Source organism: Larimichthys crocea, chromosome II, assembly GCF_000972845.2.
Source record: "Larimichthys crocea isolate SSNF chromosome II, L_crocea_2.0, whole genome shotgun sequence".
In the NCBI taxonomy this organism is placed as follows: Eukaryota; Metazoa; Chordata; class Actinopteri; family Sciaenidae; genus Larimichthys; species Larimichthys crocea.
This window is the reverse complement of record NC_040012.1, coordinates 7,743,834-7,762,746: the sequence shown is the minus strand read 5'-3', so window position 1 is coordinate 7,762,746 and position 18,913 is coordinate 7,743,834. Positions and strand designations below refer to the sequence as shown.

The following is an 18,913-nucleotide window of genomic DNA, read 5'->3' as shown; positions in this document are numbered from 1 at the left end:
GCAGCAGCGTTGTATTATGAAATCTGTGAGGACCAAAGAGGAGTGGTCACCTTTTGAGAAGAGGAGACCCATCCCAGCGTAGACTGATGGGACAGAAGGATGGACGGACACAAGAACAGAGAGAAAAAGGAAAAAAGAGAGGACAGTGAGACGTCACAGTGAACATCAGACAAAGAGCAAAGGGTGAGAGGGTGGAAAACTTAAAGGTGGGAAAAGTAAATATTGTATGGATTGTATGGAATACCATTATGTAGCTCGTTAAATCCGCTGAACCTAATTTGCACAAATCCTCAAAAGAAAAAAATGTTTTTGGAAATTGCTGAATCCACCAGCGGTGAATTTTCACTAATCTCTTTTTTTTTTGAAAAACTGTTTTCTTTTTTAGGTAGACCCATACAATTGTTTTCCTGACTCTTTACGGAGGCAGAAGGGGATTTTGGAGGATGAGGTGGGGGGAAAAGCTGCAGCGGTGGCACTCAGCCAGCCAGCCGGGGCTATGAAGTCACCGCTTTGAGGGGAACTGATAACAGAGCTGAAATAAAAAAAAAAAGGGGGGATGGTGCAGCTGAGCAAAAAACGCCTGAAAACAAAACAAGAGCCAAGCCGGAGCCTCGATTTCTCCTCTTATCAGCTGCGGGAGCCAGGCGAGCTGTCAACAAACTCAAAAACAAACACAAAACAGTTGGATCAAAAAAAATAAGCAGCGGGCTTTATTGCGAGTGTAAGAGTAAACGCTAAGTGTTAAGGGACCGTTAGCCATGCACAGCGCTCAGACACACTGTTGTTAGATTGGTTTGGCTGCTGCTGGAGGGAACGCAATGGAGGTAGGTTGAGGGTGGTGGTGGTGGAGGTATGGAGGGAGGCAGCCAAAACCTGGGTTGTTGCTTTTAGTATTCATACAGTACCACTGCTAAGGACGTAGTTGAAGATTCAGAAAGCGTGATCTGAGTCACGCTGGACTTTGACTGCTCTGTTTGGAACTCTCTGAAGGTGAACACTTCTGCTTTCTGCTGCAGAGCGTCAGGAGCCGTCATCTCTTTGACTTCCTTTGTCAACACGCTGATGATCTCGGAGGCCTCCGTCTTCGCCTCGTCAGATATCCACGATGCCATGGCCTTTTTTGGCGAGCCAGTACCTTTTATCTGAGTCATGTCATCAGTTTTTATCTCCATCTGCAGACTTGGCATCTTGACTATTGTGGTTTTGGCTTCTAGAACAACAGACGTGTCTTCTTTGACAGTTTCAGATACTTCATTCTCCTGAGCCTCGGCCTCTCCGGGGACGACGAGCTCCTCTTCTTCACCCACAGCGCTCGTCTCTTTGCCCTCTTCTTTATCCTCAGCATCCTTTAAGATAATGAGCGTCCCTTTCTTGTCGCTAATGGCCTGGGACACTTCCTGTATGACAGTCCTGGGGCTGACCTTCAACATCGACCTCTCCGACACCTCGTCCTGGGAGTCGGGGGTTTTCTCCTCCACCTCCCTGAGGGTCCCGTCCATGAAGACGTCGTCGTCCATAGTGGTTGACAGACTAATTCCGTGTGGCCCAGACGAGGTGGTGATACTATCCACCACGTATTTCACCAGATATCCTGGTGCCTGGGGAGACACTTGGCTTATTGGAAATGGTTTGTTCAGGTTAATAGACAGAAGGCATCACACAGCCAAGACGGTGAGAATAAGTTTAATTTTTCTACACAGGCTGAGCTCCGTAAGTATTTGGACAAAGAAGAATGTTTAGATGTTTTTAACCTTCTCTGCACAGATATGAAGGTATAATCTTTAACTTGAATATAAAAGTGAAGAGTAATGCTTGAATTAAAGTTCCTTTACTTCATGCATTATGTGTAATGTTACCGTTGTTGTTTTTTTACCATTTTTACACCTGTATGCACAAAATTAATTTCCGATTTTGGACAATAAAGTTAAGTTTGACTAACTGCACAACGAGGGACAATTCAAATTTTAAAGTGAAGAAACTGTGCATGTGATGTAGAATGTCCAGATACGTCTGGAGCCAAAGGGCAAAACACAACACTGCACTCACAAAAAACAAGACTTTTTACATATGAAAACCAAAGTGAATGCAGTTTACCTTAGTGGCTTTAGGTTCCACAACCTCTTTTGTCTCTTCTCCTGCAGGCTCCTCATCCTCGGTCTGAAGAAAGAATAAAGACAAGCGAAATAAGTAAACATGGTAAAGCTCAGATTGAGACGGAAGGACAGTGTGACTACACATTCAAATGCACGCGATCCAGATCCCAAAGCTCCTCTGGAGAAATCGGCTTCTTTTATTTCGTTGTCAGTGATTAGTCTTCAGAGACTTTAATTAGTGCCGCTCACTTGTCCTGTGCGAGTTCATCTGATTATGTCACAACAGAAATAAAAAGGAGAAACGCTGATAAAAACCGTACACGTAACATCACAGACCACAACAATCATATTACTGACTAATGACTGCGCCATCCATTACCGAGACAAATTAACATGTTAATCAGCTGCTGAGGAGATGATAGATGTAAACTCTGAATGACTTTGCAGTTAAACTTACTTCATCAAAGTCCCCATATTCACTTCTATTATGCACCAGAGCCATTTAGATTATAAAATGCACTTCACCATCATTTTAAATGTAGAAAATATGGCTCTAACCCAATTATGGATATTGAATTTACTGCACTACTTGAGATTGATGTCTTTGTTTCTGCAAAAGTATCCTCGATGATGTCATGCTTCACACACACATGCCGCCATTCAGTCTGCTGTGGACTGCAGCTTACATCCAGCGGTTCTATCATTGGTGGCTCATCCGTTCTGGGTGAGCGCGCGGGGGACGAGGAGAGCCTCTTCTCCCATTCGGTCAATCCCGGAGTGCTGTCGCCCGTCTCCAGGAAGGAGCGCTTCAGTTCGCTGATGTTGGTCTGGTGCTTGACCATCTCCGACGGAGGCGAGGTGTCCTACAGGCAGCCGGTCAACCATGATACAATGAGATGAGGCCAGGAGGGAGGGGACGACGGCCATGCTTTTTATGTACGCAACGGTAGCTTGCAAATCCAATAAAGTACCAAAACAGATGCATAAAATGCAGTTCAGAGAGGGTCCAACTGCATTATGCACTTCATTCCGTACGTTTACTGCTCACAGGCCTATTTAGGAGGCTGTGCAGGCTACCTGTGCAACAGCTCACACAAACAGCAAAATAATGGCAACGAAAATCCACCCACATGACAGCTGTAACTAAAAAAAAAAAAAAAAGGAGTAGCAGCATGTACTTAAATGCTAAGTGAGCATTTAGGACCAGTTTAATCTGATGATTTCATGCACAGATTCACAGATTTAGTTTCACAGGTTTAGTTAAGCACAACACTCCCAAATCTCGTTAGAAGTTAAGACCTGTTACAAACATATTCATTCTATTTGATTCGGTTGATTTTGCTTTATTTCTCACAAAACTTGCTCACAGTAACAAATCTGTTAGATAAACCCCAGAGCACAGTATCTGGTTAGATGTTTTTGACATCAGTTAGGATTCTTCATTAAAAAAAAAAAAAAAAAAAGCACCTGCATGCATATTTCATAAACATGACATGCGTTATTTTCTTACCAACCTCTAGCATCAGATTACTATGCTTGATAAAAACGTTTTCCCCCTTTACTCGTCTTATGAAACTATACTGCAAAGACAAAAGAGGGGAGAGTGGTTAAAGGTGCTACGTCGTGTTAAATTTAGGTCTTTTTTTTTTGTTTGTTTTAGGAGAAATTGGGAGATTGGTCTTTGACTCTACGGCTGTAAACGACATGATGGAATGAGTTAACTCGCTGAAACACCATGGATTAAACTCTTGGAGCAACAGGAAAAGAAATATGAACATGACTCCGCCGTTTACAAAGAGAAGCACTTGAGAGATGAGCTGGGATGGTGTGTTTAGAAGCAGCTTTGCAGCAGCAGTCTGTGAGGTGAATTCAGGCAAGAGTGAACAGTCAGTCTGGTGTGTGTGCTGTGTGTGTGTGCTGTGTGATAATGAGTGTGTGTCAACAGAAGCAGTAGCAGGCAAGCCAAGGCGGAGACACGGCAACAAAGTGACTGATGGCGGATGTTTGGAGTGGCTCAGTGCATCTGGTGGTGGTGATGGTGGTGGTGTGATGCACTGAGCAGGGCCATGAAGCGAGCCCAGTGTACCTGAGTCCGCATCTCAGAGTCGTCGTCTGCTTCCGACTGACAGCGAGAGTAAAGAGGAGAAAACAGCGTGAGACCAGGAGGGAAAGTTAGAAAGACACAGTGAAATCAGGTGAAGGGACAGAAAGTGAGCAACGAGGAGTGGCAAGCAGAGAGATAAGAGAGGGTGTAAGGATGTAACTGAACATTCAGTAAACCCCTCCCCTGAACAGTATTTGTCCAATCATAGCCAGGCGACTACGACCTGGACCTGTCAAGCTTTATGTAGTCAAAGAAATGGGTGTAACATTGTGTTTGTTTGCTGCATAAACAGTCTTGACATCCAAATTATTTTTTTAACACTTGACTGCCTGTATAGGAAGCACAGCTTTAGTCTCAGTCATTTAACATGATTTTATGTTTGTAGGTATCAGCTGTATATTTAAGAGACTTTACGATATTCTCATGAGAAAATCGAGGGTTGCCCGCTTGAAATGAGAAACCTAACTTCGTCTGAAATCCATGACTCATTGTGTGGCACAGTAAATCTGCCACTGTTATCACTGTAGAGAATAAAAAGCTTGACAGGTGTAGCCTGGAGGAGAGGTTTAGTCAATGGTCTATAGAGAGCTGAAGTGAAACCAGAAACCTCATTTGTAACTAACTAAAACTCCAGCTATTTTCAACAGTAGGTTGCATGTCTCACTTCATATGTTTAGGGTCCCATATTGTAGTTATATTTTTAAGCCGTTTCTCATGAACTCTCTGCCTTGTCACAGCTCGACAGAAGAGTTGCGGATAACTCAAACAGCAGGACAGAGACGACTGAACACTGTTCACGCTAAAAATATTGTTGTGGTTTCAATCTATCTTATGACGTTAGCATGAGGAAAGTGAAAACCCATGAACAAGCTTTGAGGCACAGAGGCTAGACTGTGTGCGACGTCATGACTTCGACTCTCTAATGAACTAAACAGGCATAATGAGATGTAATGTCATGTCACATGCTCCTCTGTAATGTTTCTTCACACCTGTGATTTAACATCCGCTCTGCCAGAACTCTTTTCATGCCTTACATCTGTACATATGACGTCTTTCTTTGATGTACAAACCTCTGTGGCGGTCATCTCTCCATCAAAGGCAAAGTCAGTTTGCTCGCTGTCAGTCTGCGTTCACGAAACAGACCGAAACCGTTCCAGAGTGGCAAGCAAGAAAACGACAAGAACCCAACTTGTAAAAAAAACGCTTGAAAATGCATTTTGTCGTCAACACAGAATCATCTTCATAACCACAAATGGAACGAATGGAAATGCACTGGTTGTCTCTGTAAGCTACACGTTATCAGACAACACTACAGATAAAAAGGTCAGGAAGAGAAAAACAAAAGAGGAAGAAGAAAAAAAATTTAAAAAGCAAATGAAGAATAAGCAAGCAAAACAGACTCAGAGGAAGTTTAAACCTTCGGTCAGTCACTTTGACATTTACGTGTAAATTTGCTTTGGATTTGGACAGGGCTAAATCCTGATGTATGTTAATTTAAATTCATTTACAGGTCAGGAAAACATTCGGTGTGTTCGGTCAAACACAACACCTGATGATAAAACAGTAACCTGACTTTCAGGCCCTCCCCCCTCCTCTCCATGCGTGCGTGTTGACAGTCGGGGTGATCCGGATGCATTTAGCCGTCGCAGTCTCTCTGCATCACAGCCGACACTGATCATTCGTGACTCAAAAAGGTGTTGCTTGAAGAAAAACAACGAGCACACTCTGGCACTCAAAGCCGCATTTAGCCCCCCTTTTTAAGCAGAAGTCAGATTTAAATTATTGATTTTAATTTGTGCTGCTTTGCTTGACTCGGATTGCGATGCAGAGAGACTGAGTGCAGTGATAAAGATGGAAGTGTTTCCATGCAGCTGGTGTTGATCGTGATCTAGCAGTCACTGTGAAGCTGCGATGGGGATGACAACACTGAGATGGGTTAGGCACAAAGTTATACAAATATGAGGTTTGGTGAAGGATTAGTGTCTAAATGAAGATAGGTGGCTTCTTCAACTTATCATTATCTCTAATTAATAATATTTTATGATGAACTGTACACTGCAGCATGACAGCGACACCATTTCGACTTCTTAGTGTTAAATCTTGTGTCTAACCCTCTCGTTACGTGGAGTGAATGCAAGCCAATCAAATATGAAATGGTGAGACTTGCAGGATCATCTCTGTGTACTTTTGATGTTGATGAGGATGTAGTCTACAGGATGAGAGTGTGACCGGGCAGAGATGAGGTTCTGAAAGTAGGAGAACTGACAGACACTGGGACAGACACAGTCTCCAGGTCGGCTCTGAACTGGTGAAACAGCAGAGCGAGATACAGGACAGGATAAGGGGTTAACTGTTATAATGAACTGTTACTCTAGGCCAGAGGCCGGTACTGGAACATATAGGCGTACGCACACACACCTCCTCTTCCTCTGAACTGTCATGGTCATGGTAGCCCTGGGCTATGGAGGCGGTCAGGGAGGCTGCCTTGGGCTCCAGGTAGCAGAGGCACAGCGCCAGGGGGAAGGAGAGGGTGAGGGCGTAAGGGACGGAGAAGGAGGTGGAGAGCAGAAAGAAGAAGATGAAGAGGAAGCAGGGGATGAGCGATGGTGACTTAATGGGCAGGAAATTCTGCGCGCACTCAGGGAGGAAGCGCATCTCTGTCAGGTCGGGGAAGGTGATGTAGCCGTCATCGTCCAGGAAGGAGGACAGGTCGGGCAGGTGCAGGGAGAAGGAGAAGAGCGTGCCGCCGCGGCTCTTGCCCTGCTCCAGCCTCTGCTTGCGGGCCGAGAGCAGGAGTGCCTGCTCGTCCAGCAGGGCGGCCTTGCGGTCGGCGAGGGCTTGCCGACGGCGGCACCCGGCGCTGCTCTTCGCCGGACTGACAGACGAGGCCCGTTTACGCGCGTTCTCCCTGCGCCTCCGCCTTACTTTGTTGGATGAAACAGGAGATGAGGGGAGTGAGAGCTCAGAGCGGAGGGGGTCGGTCGTGTATACACGAGGGGAGCACTGATGGAGGGAAATGTCAACGAAAATTAAAAAAAGGGTGACGTGTGTGTAAATGGAGAGGAGCGAAGGGGAAGGGGAGGGCGAAATACGCATGAGCACACACACACACACACGAGTATAGTGTGGGGTCAAAGGAAGGACAAGAAAAGAAAAGCTAATTAGTAAAGCGCACAGAAGATGAGAAGCACTCAGGCCTAGTCTACTGCAGTGGGTTAAGCTGAAAGCAAGAGATTCTCATCAGCCATTAAGAAGTCTATTAAAAGAAAACAAAAGTAAAACCTCACGAAGGACTTAAAAAAGTTGCAGCAGCTTCTAAGAAACGTCATCTGTTTCTTTGACAATCTGGTGACATAGTTGTTGATATTACGTAACACAGAAACAATTCTCTAGAAGTTCCTTCATCCAAATTAAGCTCAGCTCAGCTCTGACGGCAGACTGCGGTTTTACCTTTGTGTCGTGTCTGAGCGGTGTTGAGACGACGGGTTCTGCCGTCACCACAGGGTCCATCTGAGCGTCCTCCTGCTCCGCCTTCTCCTCCTCTGCCTTCTTCTCCGTCGTTACCGTGGTGATGATGTCTCCCTTGGCAATGACTTTGGCCGCTCCGTCAGAGGCGCTGTCCTTCATGAGAGTCTCGTGGTTCTCCATAATGGGTGCTGGAGAAACGGGAAGACAAAGATGGATGTGACGTTTTGTGTGAAAATACGAGCGGTGGAACAAAAAGGTTTGATTTGCTCCTGAACATTGTCAAAGATATCCATTGTGGTTTTGTCCAAGAATCGCAGAAGTGTGTCAGACTCTTGAGCTTTGCAGGCTTTCAAGTCGAAAGCACATTTTTCTTACTTTTCAAAGAAATAAAAAGAGGAACAAAAAGCTCATTTGAACTTTTAAGAAAAAGGTTTCTGTCATCATTTCTTGACGCACATAAGTGAGTAAGTAGCAGCATTTTTAGTGAGAAAAGTCCCACATGCCCTGCGAAGAGACGCTGAATAATCATATTTAAAATGAGGTACAACAGAAATGACACAGAGGAGCTTCTAAAAATATCCCCCATTAAAATAAACTGGACACACGGAACACAAATCCCTGCTTAACATTTCAACCTGGGTGGCACTCGCAGACGGTCATTAATCAAACCCTTCAAACACTCACCTCCATCTAAGCTGCGGGACATGTTGTAGCGTTTGCTGGAGGAGCGTTCAAAGAACGGAGCGGGTCTGATGATCTGAGAGCTGGCCCTGCGGGTCTGAGCCTGCGTTCTGCCGCTGTAGCGAAACTTGGAGCCGAGGCTCAGGAACTTCTTTGGAGGTGCCTCTGGGGATACGAGCCTGTCACAAGTTACACACACTAACATTAATCATACCACAAAAATAAAAAAAACACAACAACAACACAGATTTCAGCGCTATGCGCTGTAAAACATTAAAACTCATTTGAACAGTCTCCAGGCAGCCTTCAGGTTTGGCACGCTACTCGTAAAAACCCGGGAGACTTTTTTTTTTTGCTTAAAGCAGCACAAATAAGCTTTGCATGTTGTCCAAATGGCGACAACTACAAACAGTGAACGCGCTTTGTGTTCCTCTACAAAGTAATTATCTGTGGTGGTAATCAATAAACACGTTCGCTGCCATCGCTGTGATCAACATGGAGTGTCAAGGATGAGAAAATAAAGTAGCTTGAGAGACGAACTCTCACAGACAAGTTGGATACAGAAAGTATATATATTTTCTTAATTAATAACATCTCTACATGAGCTGTCGAAGCTCCGGTATGTCTCACCTGAAGAAGGTGTGGTGCTCGACGCAGACCTTCCAGAGTCTTTTGGCAGCGCGGTGATTTGGAAGCTTGAAACCAATCGTGCTTTCAAACTGCTCAAACTGCAACAGGGACAAAACACTGAGGTCAGATTTACTACACACGTAACTTTATATCTTATTCATTTGAATCTTTGATGCCCATTTCTCTGTTTATTATTACTTCTTGTTTACATGTTTGCATCCACATTTGTAGAAAAAAAAGTGTTCATCTCAGTGGGAGACATTTAATAATCTCCTGATTAATCAATTATTTATATTTTGCTCCATAAAACAGCTGCACAGTTAGCAAATCTAATCCAGATTATATAAAACATGCAGCATGTGAGACGTCAGTAAACACAGAGGTGTCAGTGTGGTCTGTTGTTATAAGGAAATCTTAGACAGAAATAGGTCGCAGTCACTTCAACTCCAGAAAATAAAGAAGTGTTTTTCAGCAAACGGCATCACTTTGGAGGTGTGGTGCGCCCGTGAAATGTTGCTGAAATAGAAGCATATTTGACAGCTGCTGCAGCGGGAGCACAACTGTTTACACCAAACAAAGAATCAGAGATGGATCAGGCTTTGAGGCAGATACAGATCAAAACAAATCGCAGCACATCAGCTCTGGACATCGTTATTTTTTTAAATATCTATGACTGTTACCGTTCTCACCTCGCCGGGCCGGATTTTGATGTAGAAGTTGTTCCTCTTGTAGGAGATCTTGAGGATTTTGGGCCAAGCGAATCTGTTGATCCGCAACCTGTCTCTGTAGATGAGCAGGCCACTTGCACAAACTCCCAACATGATCTCCACGCCCTCAGAGTCCTGGGAACAACACATATAAGAAATTATATTTAAAAAAAAACCCCAGCTAAGATTAATGAAACTCCTCCACAATGTGTCACCTTGGTAACACAGGATCCTCATAAATCTCAAAGAAGAAGCCACTGACCACCAACATTGCTCTTCTTTTCTGTGTTCTCTACAACATTAACTCTACGGGATGTACAGGAAGATCAGGAGCCAGTGCACAGCAGGGCAAAGTAGAATTTAACAGAGTCAAATTTGTGCTAATAACGGGGTAAAGCAGGCAGGTGGAGAGTGGAGTCAAGCATATGATACTCATATCTTCTCTACGCAGGCGTGTGGTGACGCTGAATGGGAGCGCTGATTGGCCAAAAGCAACAGTGAAGTCTCGGGGAAATGGTGGATGAAGCACAAAATGACGCCTCTTCACTGCACAAAGCGTGAGATGAGCAGGTGAAACCAATGATGACGTGTTGAGAGGGGGGAAGCATTTGGTCCAAAGCGGGAACAATCAGTTGAAATGACATCTACGTTAGTAATGTATGCAATCATGCACGAGTAGAAACCACACACACACACACACGCACACGCACGCAGGTAAGCACATGAGATGCAGCCTCTTACCTCTCCCTCAGCTGGAGCCAAGCATTCATAGAGACTCCCTACCAACTTTGCATTTAATGAGAGAGGAGAGAAGACATATATTTTTTTTTCTTGCGGATCAAAACTGACTCACATATCCAACACTGAGCATTGATGTCTGCTCAGTCTGATCTCTGTCATCTCCTCCATCCTGATCTAAATCTGTGAACGCAATATCCATCTCCATCGCTCACATCTAGACCCATTCAAAGAGCTTTTTGATAACCGATTCATATCGAGACTGATGATTGTAATTTTCTTTCATGGTGACAGCGGTCCTGCTGCTGTAATCCAGCTCTCTCTCTTTACCGCCTGTGTTCTAATGACGTGTTTGATCCCATCTGGCCGGTGGGAGCGAGACAAAAATCATTCGAGTCAAGCTGGGCTCCAGACCCCCTCAACCGCCCACTCCATCCCTGCAGCTCCCCCCACCCCACCCCAAAAAAATACAGGCAGCGGTGACATAATGTCAGTCAATCAGCGAAACAGCCGGAGCATGTTAAACTGAGGCGTTAACTGTGGCAGCCATGAAGTTTTTGAAGCAGCGGTGTTGTGGTGGCAAGCGTCACTATTGACTGCGTGAGTGGAGTATGTTAGTCTCATCTTGCATATAAAAAAGAATACAAACATTTACATTGAATATTTCACATCATATCTAAGAGACACACAACTTTACTGAAGTCATAACTGACGTCGGAGTTCAACATTTTGGGAAATATTTGCCTCCTTCCTGAGAGTCAGAGGAGAAGAACGATACCACTCATGCCTCTACGCTAAATATGAAGCTGCAGCCAGCAGCTGCTTAGCTTAGCTTAGCATAAAGACTGGGAATTAGGGGAAACGGTAACAGTAACGCCTCTAAAGCTCTCCAATTAACATGTCACATCTCGTTTGTTTAGTCTGTGTACGTGTAGCTGCCAGGAAACAATTAGCAAGCTTGAGAGGGAATTATGTGACTTCTGGACAGAACCAGGCTAGCTGTTTCCCCCTGTTTCCAGTGTTTGTGCTAAGCTAAACCAATGAAGTGTCTAAGCTTCAGACTGTGGCTTCATATGTAGCATGAGAGTGATATTAATTTCTCGTTTAAAAAGTGTAGAATCTAAGAATTCCTCACATGATTTATTTGCATATTTCTTAATGCATCTTGGAGATCTGCACCATTATCAAAAACAGTTAAAAGAGTTAAAAGCCTGTGGTGACTTGTTACCTTAGCGTGGTGGAGGTCCACGCCGTACATGGACAGCTTCTTGGCATTTTCAAGGAAGTGGATCTCCGCGTCGGCTGGTGTCATCCCCCTGATAGAAGAGAACGTAATCGATCGGACGAAGTCAAGCAAAGCAAAAAGAGTCTAATAAGATCTAAAACAAGGATAATTCACAGTTTTATTGCATAAAAGCTTTTGGAAAATGGTTGTTTTTATGGATGCATTTAACAGAGTGCCATGAGTGCATCCATTTTTAGCATCGATGGTCTTCAGAGAGAGACCCTTATCCTCGCACTGTCATTGCCTTGCTCCATCCAGAGCGCATCAAATTACATACAAGTCATTGTGATACAGGTTTAGACAAAGGACAGCCAGCTTCATCCATTTACAGGAAAACTCAAATCCAATGTCTGGAGACGTGCTGCCTTTTCAGAGCAGATTATTATTACCCCAGGCTGTAAACATTCACTCAGGTTGACTGAGCGGCTTCAAGTTGTCAGATTCAGGGCTTTAAGTCCCTAAATACTTTTTTCTCCCCCGAATCAGATTCATATTCTGAACAACAACAAGGTTAAAACCATTTAGTTTTTTTCACAGGATGGATTTCTATCACCCACTTTTCTATCAATTAATTAAAATCTGAAAACAGTTTTGTGCCGTTTGCTTTAATATCAGGTCACTATCAGTCTGATCAAAACACACTCGCAGAGTCCCGATGAAGCGGAATAGCTTCGGCTTTAGAGTGTTAAACTCTTTTCTCACCGTATTTAATGCTAAATACTTCAATAAACAACAACTGCAAAGATAAAACCTGACATAACACAAGAGAGATGAGAGGGAAATTTATTCAGTTCAAGTTCATTCATAGATTTTATTTTCTTCTAAATTAAAAAGAATGGGCTAACTGGAAAATAATCTGTGTTGGAAATGTCAGAGTGAAACATTTTTACATGTAATTTATGATGGTGATACTTTTGGGAGAACGTACTGGAACACATGACTAAATGTCTAGACATGGCGGTACCTGTATCTTAATATGTCTAAATATGATCAGGCAGTTTTAAAGGTTGGGGTGGTCACAGCTGCTCGAACGATCATCGGATTATGGAAGAGTACATCCTCTCCAGATGGAACTGATGTCAGAAATTGCATCATATGAACACATGTTGGCCAGAATTAACCATGAAACCTCGAATGACCATAAAGGGGGCATGGGACCGAATGTTTTGTATATAAACTTCTTGTATTATATGTTGGCTATACTATCGGTCGATTTGTATGTATATTTTCTAATTTAAGTCTAATTTTATTTATGTATAATGAATAAAAACAAAGACTTTTTAAAAACTGTTAAAAGGTAAACTGTTTTTGGATAACTTGAATCAGAGGTACTCACTTGACAGCATTTACCTGACGCTTGTTGTTTACAAAGAGAATTAATCTTGAGCTGAGCACTGAACACGTTAAAACATTTGATACTCAATAAACTCAATAATCCAGATGGGAGAAGCTCTGGTTTCAAAATGTTGATATGCTCATCTATTGTTAAATTCTGGCAGCTGTACATCTAGCTGAATTTAAAAAGTTGACCTCGAGAATTCAAGCTCAGTCTAAAAAGAGTTTAGGAAATGGTGCAGAGACTTACTTGTAGGTCTTGTGGAGCTCCATGACCTTCTCCTCTAGTTCTTTGGTCTGGTTTGGTGCAAAGCGTAGTTCGCTGATGTAGTCGCTGCCTAACTCCTCGGGGTCATAGTCTCCCAGTTCAGACTGCACAGTGTAGGAGCCCAGCACCGTGTGGGTGGCAAATGAGCAGGGCAGACGGCCTGAAACCACATCGTCTCTCAGCTGCAGACACAGGTAGTACCTGAGACGGGAAGAAGAGACATGAAAATCAAATCAAACATCTAGATGTGAGATTTTAATACAGTTTACCTGCATAATTTGTTATTAAACGACAGTTTTGGGGCATCCAAATCAATATAAAAATGGACTTAAGTCAATTTTTAAGATTAACAGAGATACTTACTTGGTAAATGTCCACCAAAAATTATCAATCTAATTTAGCTTCTAACTCACCTTGTGATATCCTCAGTCAGCTGGGAGGGGTCTGGGGGGTAAAACTTTACGTTGAAAGCAAAGTTCCAGGGTCCAGCTGAGATGCAGAAAAAAAACATTAAATTATCAAAATGGGCATTTTACAGTGGCATACACCTCATATAGCTGTCCAGGACAGAACACGTGAGTGGCTTTATTAGATCAGACTTACTCCTGATCTGCTTCTTCAGCTCCTTGGAAGGGTCCAGCCAATTCTGCAACAGACAAAAAGCATTAATCATCACCGGTTTGTGAGCAAATAAAGAAGTGGGACGACGTCTCCTGACTTTAAAGCTGAAGATTAATCAAACAGGCAGCAGCTAATAACTCCATAAGAACTGATGTCTGCACATTAGAGATTTTACTTTACCTTCTGATTCTCTACATCTCTGTGTGTGATGCCGAAGTAGTCCTTCTCCAGTAGATTAAGATGTTCACAAACTTTATCAAAGAGCACTTGGCCCTTGGCTCGTTTCTGTGAGACAAAAACAAACTAAATCAGTTATTTTGCATAAGAGGAGTTGTTTTTGGTGATCAAGCATTGTCTTAACAAGCTGTAACTGAACTGCCTGTGACCCTACACCATATTCAGAGAGCAACAAAATGACAACAAAACCAAGAACCAAGCATAAATTAAGAAGAAAACATGACCGCAAAATGCAGCAAACCCCAGCTGTTTACTGATGCCACTAGATTACATTTCCCTTCATTATCTTGAGCTAATCGAAGCAAAAAAAAAAGCCACAGAACAGCGACATGAAATTCAAATTTACATTTCCAAAAATAGCAGCTCATTACACTGCTGCATCACAGATCTGCCCCTGCAGATGCAAACCCTCAAGTGAACCGACTGGGCCACTCTGGATCGATTCCAGTATAAATACACCTTTGCACTCCTGAGCTCAAGGTGAACATCAGCCATGTGAAAGCTTAAAGCTGAAATCGATTGCACATCTCTAGCGGAGTGCCAGATATCATCGGCTGGAGCTCGGTCGTCTCTCTCCCAAAGGAGGAGGGTGGACTTCACAGACTCACAAGAGATATTTTAAGGCCCGAGGTGCCACAACACAGATGCCTCCTTCCTGCACAGAGTCAGCTCTTCGTGTCTGGATTTATTGAAAGCCACCGCCACAGCTTATCCTAGCGGCAGAAGTCATAACATATTTGTCGCCATGATGTGTAGGCGGAGTAGTGCACGCATACTCCATCAAACACTAAACACACATATCTGGCTGGCAGGTTTGTAATTTGACACATATGGTGCATTTATAGGAGCGTCCACCCACAGCCTTTCATCACTCAGAGCGTCCTTTTTTATGATTATAACTCCAGTGTGTCTGTGCATGATTTTAAACAGAGCTGCGAAGACACTGGTGGCAGAGTTAATCCCAACAGAACATCTCGAAGGGAATTAGCAGAGTCATGTCAGGCGATCGCTGCCTCGCTGTGACATTTCTCGATGCAACGTTTAACCCTGGCTTTACTGACTAAACCTCCAAACAGACAGACAAAAGATTCTGATCTGCAAACCTCTGTTCAGACAGATAGGCTACGACAAACAGAAAATATGTTAACAGGCGCAGCTGACTGATCTGGCTTGTGTCCTGTCATGCCAGAGGTTATTTAGGAGAAAGAAAACAGGAGATGGAAAATTATTCTCAAATTAGAAACATCAATCTTGATCAATTTCAAGATGTTATCATCCAAGTTTGGAGAGCAAACAGCAGCAGTAGCTGCAGTGAGTCTGGAGATTTAGGAAAACATGACCAAACCACCAAATATGTCTTAAAAATAGAGCTGCAGTAAATATTATTTTCATTATTCTTTGATCTGCAGATCATTCCTCAGTTAATCGACTTGTTGTAAAAACAAAATAAAAATGATCTTCGCATCAGGCGCCTTGTTTTGTTCAATCAAAACCTCAAAAATATTCAGATTACAATGACAGAAAAACAGATAAAACCAACAAATCCTCACATCAGAGAAACTGCAACCAGCAGATCTGGATTTTTGCTTTAAAAAAATTACATAACAACCAACTTATCCTGATTACCAAATGATTAACTGATTATCGAAAGAGTTACAGACTGACTTTGCTGTCTATCAGCCAGTTGTTGCTGCTCTAATTAAAACATTTTATTTATTTCATTTATAAAATCAAAAATAAATAAATAAAAGGGATGCACAATATCGGATTTTTGATTTTTTCCAACTCATTTTGGCTGATTGTTGATACATGCACGCAGTTTTTCCCACTTGCAGAGAACATCAAGTCTCTCCTTCGCTGGAATGAACATGTTACTACGCCTACTCTCACTGGACGCAGAAATAATTTACAACGATTTTCAAATTGTACACATTTACTGGGAAAAAAACTACTGCTGATCATTTTTTTCCTTGCTGGTTCATGTTTCTCTTATAAATTTGTAATGATCAGGATGGTTGCTCTCAAGATGGGCAAATAAATTTGTAGTGTTGAAGGAATGTGATTCGGCTCCTCGCATGACCGACGCTGAGCAATCATTGCAAATAGCTACTTTACTATTAGACACTTCAAAACACAGACATACTTCTGTGTATAAATAAAAGGAGCTGTGTGTAGGACTGAGTGCCATCTAGCTGTAAATTTGCAGACTGCAACCAACTGAACACCGCTTGCATCAGGAATGAAAAAGGGCAGCTAAGTGTGAAGGACAGTGACAGCTATAGACACAGACACAGCAAAGGGCCATAAGCTACTGGGGCACCCTAATTTAGCCTGTACTGTCCTGTAGTTTTGAGGTAGAATAATAAAATGTGCATCTAATCTACAGGGATTTTCAAAAATATGCTGAGTATTTATAACAACACCGCCACAGTGAGATGGTAGGATTCTTATCGCCGTCCGTTGAGACATAACACCCTCCGAAGTTAAGTGGAAGAGATTCAGCAGTTCTGCGTCAACGAAAATGATAGGAAACGATTAGTGCAGACATTTTTTCTCGCAGGAGAAAATTGAGTTGAGCTGGAAAACTACAAGGTCAGGAGGATGAAAATGTCAAATCCTGACATTTTGGACCGGTTTCAAAAAAACTGGACTGGGAGGAGGAAGAAGACTCTCTGGCAATTATCCGAGGATGCTCTGACCTCAGTCGTTTCACTGCGGCCAACAGCATAATCTGACTTAGCTTATGTCTGCTGCTTTCCATACAACTCACTCCACTGCGCACGATTGGGGCCTTACTCGTTGCTATGACAACTCTGGTAAGCAAGCAACTAATTAGCTATCTTTTCCTGCTTTTTTTTTTTACCACTTACTGTGATTGTGCATATTGTCCGACTACCAGTGTCACGCAGGTGTGACTCATGCCTACAGCATCAATTACCACAGCTTGATTTTGGATTATTGCTCTCTTTGTGAAGAGCTGCCTGATTCTGTCACGACCTTGTGCTGAAACAGACGTGACTGCTACACAAAAGCTTGTTCAAGTGTGCCAAGTAGGCCAGCTTTTATTCACATCTTCTGCTCTTTAATTATTTTCCATTACATTTCCTACACACTAGAAGTACAATTTTATTAGCAACGTTTCAACCACAGAAAGGAAATGAGGGATATAAAGTATATAACGAAATGACCTGTGAAATCATATTCATACAGTATGTGTCAAGATATCGTTGTTAAAAATAAAATAGACCCAGACTACTTTGGCTTTTGGTTTTCAGCTTTATCTAATAATATTTAACCCTAACCCTGACTGCTAATAAGAGAAAATAGCCCAATGTGACTTGCTGGTTTTATCTGACCGAAATCGAAAGATATTCAATACGATTATGTAAATTAGGAAAAAGGCAACAATAATAGTTGTGCATTAATTTCCTGTTGTTTTATTTGTTCTGCATTAGACAGATGATGAGCCTCCTTCAACAGCTAAATGGTGAAAATGAGTGTGAGACGCTTTATGAGGAGACTGGGAGCTTCACATACAGCTGCAGGTGTTTTTTGAGATTGTGAACAGATACAGTAAGTGTGGTTTCTCTGCATTTGCCTCTACTTGTTTCTTCTTCTAACATCCCCTCTGCAGTATATGCACTCTAATCCAAGGTCAGCGCTGAAGTCTTCCTCGTCAATCGGGTGTGAGTGTTGAGACATGGTGAGGTGTGGTCAGACCTGTGCCAGGAAAACCTCAACACAGGCCGTCTTGGCAGCCGAACTGGGAGATTACAGGCAAGTAAACAGATGGGACTAAGGATGTCACAACGCCAGAATTTTAAATACTAGTATACATCTTAATAAATAAAGAAATGGTAGTCGAGACCTTTTTTGATATCACAGCCAAACAGGATGATTTTCTTCTTTCTTGCTGCTTTCTTGTACTGACTGTTACTGGACCAGTTAGTTTATTGAAAACTCTACACTTGTGATTAGATACAAACAAACACTGTACACTGACATTTCTTCTGTGAGATTTGTCAAATTACTAACAGTTATTATATAAAACCCTTAAGATGCATCATCTCAAAGGGTCCCAACAGAATGAAAGAGAGATGTGTGCTTCTTAAAGCTGAAATAATTAGAGACACTTGAAGGCAAATTATTGATTCTTTTTACTAATACTAATTTAAAGTAAAGTCACGCAGATAACTGAAGAATCAAACTAGACAGAACATAAACACTTATGTGTTTTCCAAAGATCATATTGAGAACTCAATTAACTCAGATTTAGTTGCTGGTGTGACTATTAAAATCCACTCATTTTAAAATCAGTTCACTTGTCATGAGGACTACTACTCAATCGATTTTGCAGGTTTCAGTCCAGTCGTTTTATTTTCAAGGGCAAGTAGTCCAGACTGACCCTTTTCCAGATCACAGTCCTTGAGACTCCTTCCTTAGCCACAGTGGGACGTCCAGTAATCATGCCAGCACAGAGAGTCAATGACATTGATTCCCTCCAACAAATGCTCCCATTTCATGGTCAGAGGCCCTCACCTCACCACCACGACCAAAACAGTTGGCTAATCCCTCTGTCCGAACCCCCGGTGGGGAGGAATCTGCTCAAAAGAGATTTAAAGAGGCGCGCCTGACCCTCCCTGTTCAGCCTGCCTATACACATTTTGGGAATGTACGACGTTGAAAGTCTGAGAAAAGACTCGACTTTCTATTGTTAAGAGTGAAATGTCAAATGAGTTCACTATT

At 42.7% G+C, this 18,913-nt stretch overlaps 1 protein-coding gene across 15 annotated transcripts in view; it reads right to left on the bottom strand.

Annotated features, from left to right (window-relative positions):
• Positions 1 to 18,913, bottom strand: part of epb41l3b (erythrocyte membrane protein band 4.1-like 3b) — a 54,198-nt gene that overhangs the window by 8,507 nt on the left and 26,778 nt on the right. For 4 of the 15 annotated variants that reach the window (XM_027288616.1, XM_019257547.2, XM_019257576.2 and 1 more), the window contains exons 4-21: positions 14,111 to 14,215; positions 13,913 to 13,955; positions 13,723 to 13,798; positions 13,292 to 13,510; positions 11,650 to 11,737; positions 10,425 to 10,469; positions 9,657 to 9,818; positions 8,977 to 9,074; positions 8,350 to 8,525; positions 7,648 to 7,853; positions 6,616 to 7,200; positions 5,268 to 5,321; positions 4,180 to 4,215; positions 3,608 to 3,673; positions 2,780 to 2,956; positions 2,095 to 2,157; positions 906 to 1,598; positions 51 to 83 (exon numbers count right to left, since the gene is read on the bottom strand). In XM_027288616.1, coding sequence (XP_027144417.1) covers positions 51 to 83; positions 906 to 1,598; positions 2,095 to 2,157; positions 2,780 to 2,956; positions 3,608 to 3,673; positions 4,180 to 4,215; positions 5,268 to 5,321; positions 6,616 to 7,200; positions 7,648 to 7,853; positions 8,350 to 8,525; positions 8,977 to 9,074; positions 9,657 to 9,818; positions 10,425 to 10,469; positions 11,650 to 11,737; positions 13,292 to 13,510; positions 13,723 to 13,798; positions 13,913 to 13,955; positions 14,111 to 14,215 — 2,925 coding nt within the window. The remainder of the gene's footprint in view (positions 1 to 50; positions 84 to 905; positions 1,599 to 2,094; positions 2,158 to 2,779; positions 2,957 to 3,607; positions 3,674 to 4,179; positions 4,216 to 5,267; positions 5,322 to 6,615; positions 7,201 to 7,647; positions 7,854 to 8,349; positions 8,526 to 8,976; positions 9,075 to 9,656; positions 9,819 to 10,424; positions 10,470 to 11,649; positions 11,738 to 13,291; positions 13,511 to 13,722; positions 13,799 to 13,912; positions 13,956 to 14,110; positions 14,216 to 18,913) is intronic. The other 11 variants (XM_019257552.2, XM_019257570.2, XM_019257553.2 and 8 more) reach the window with 11 other exon arrangements.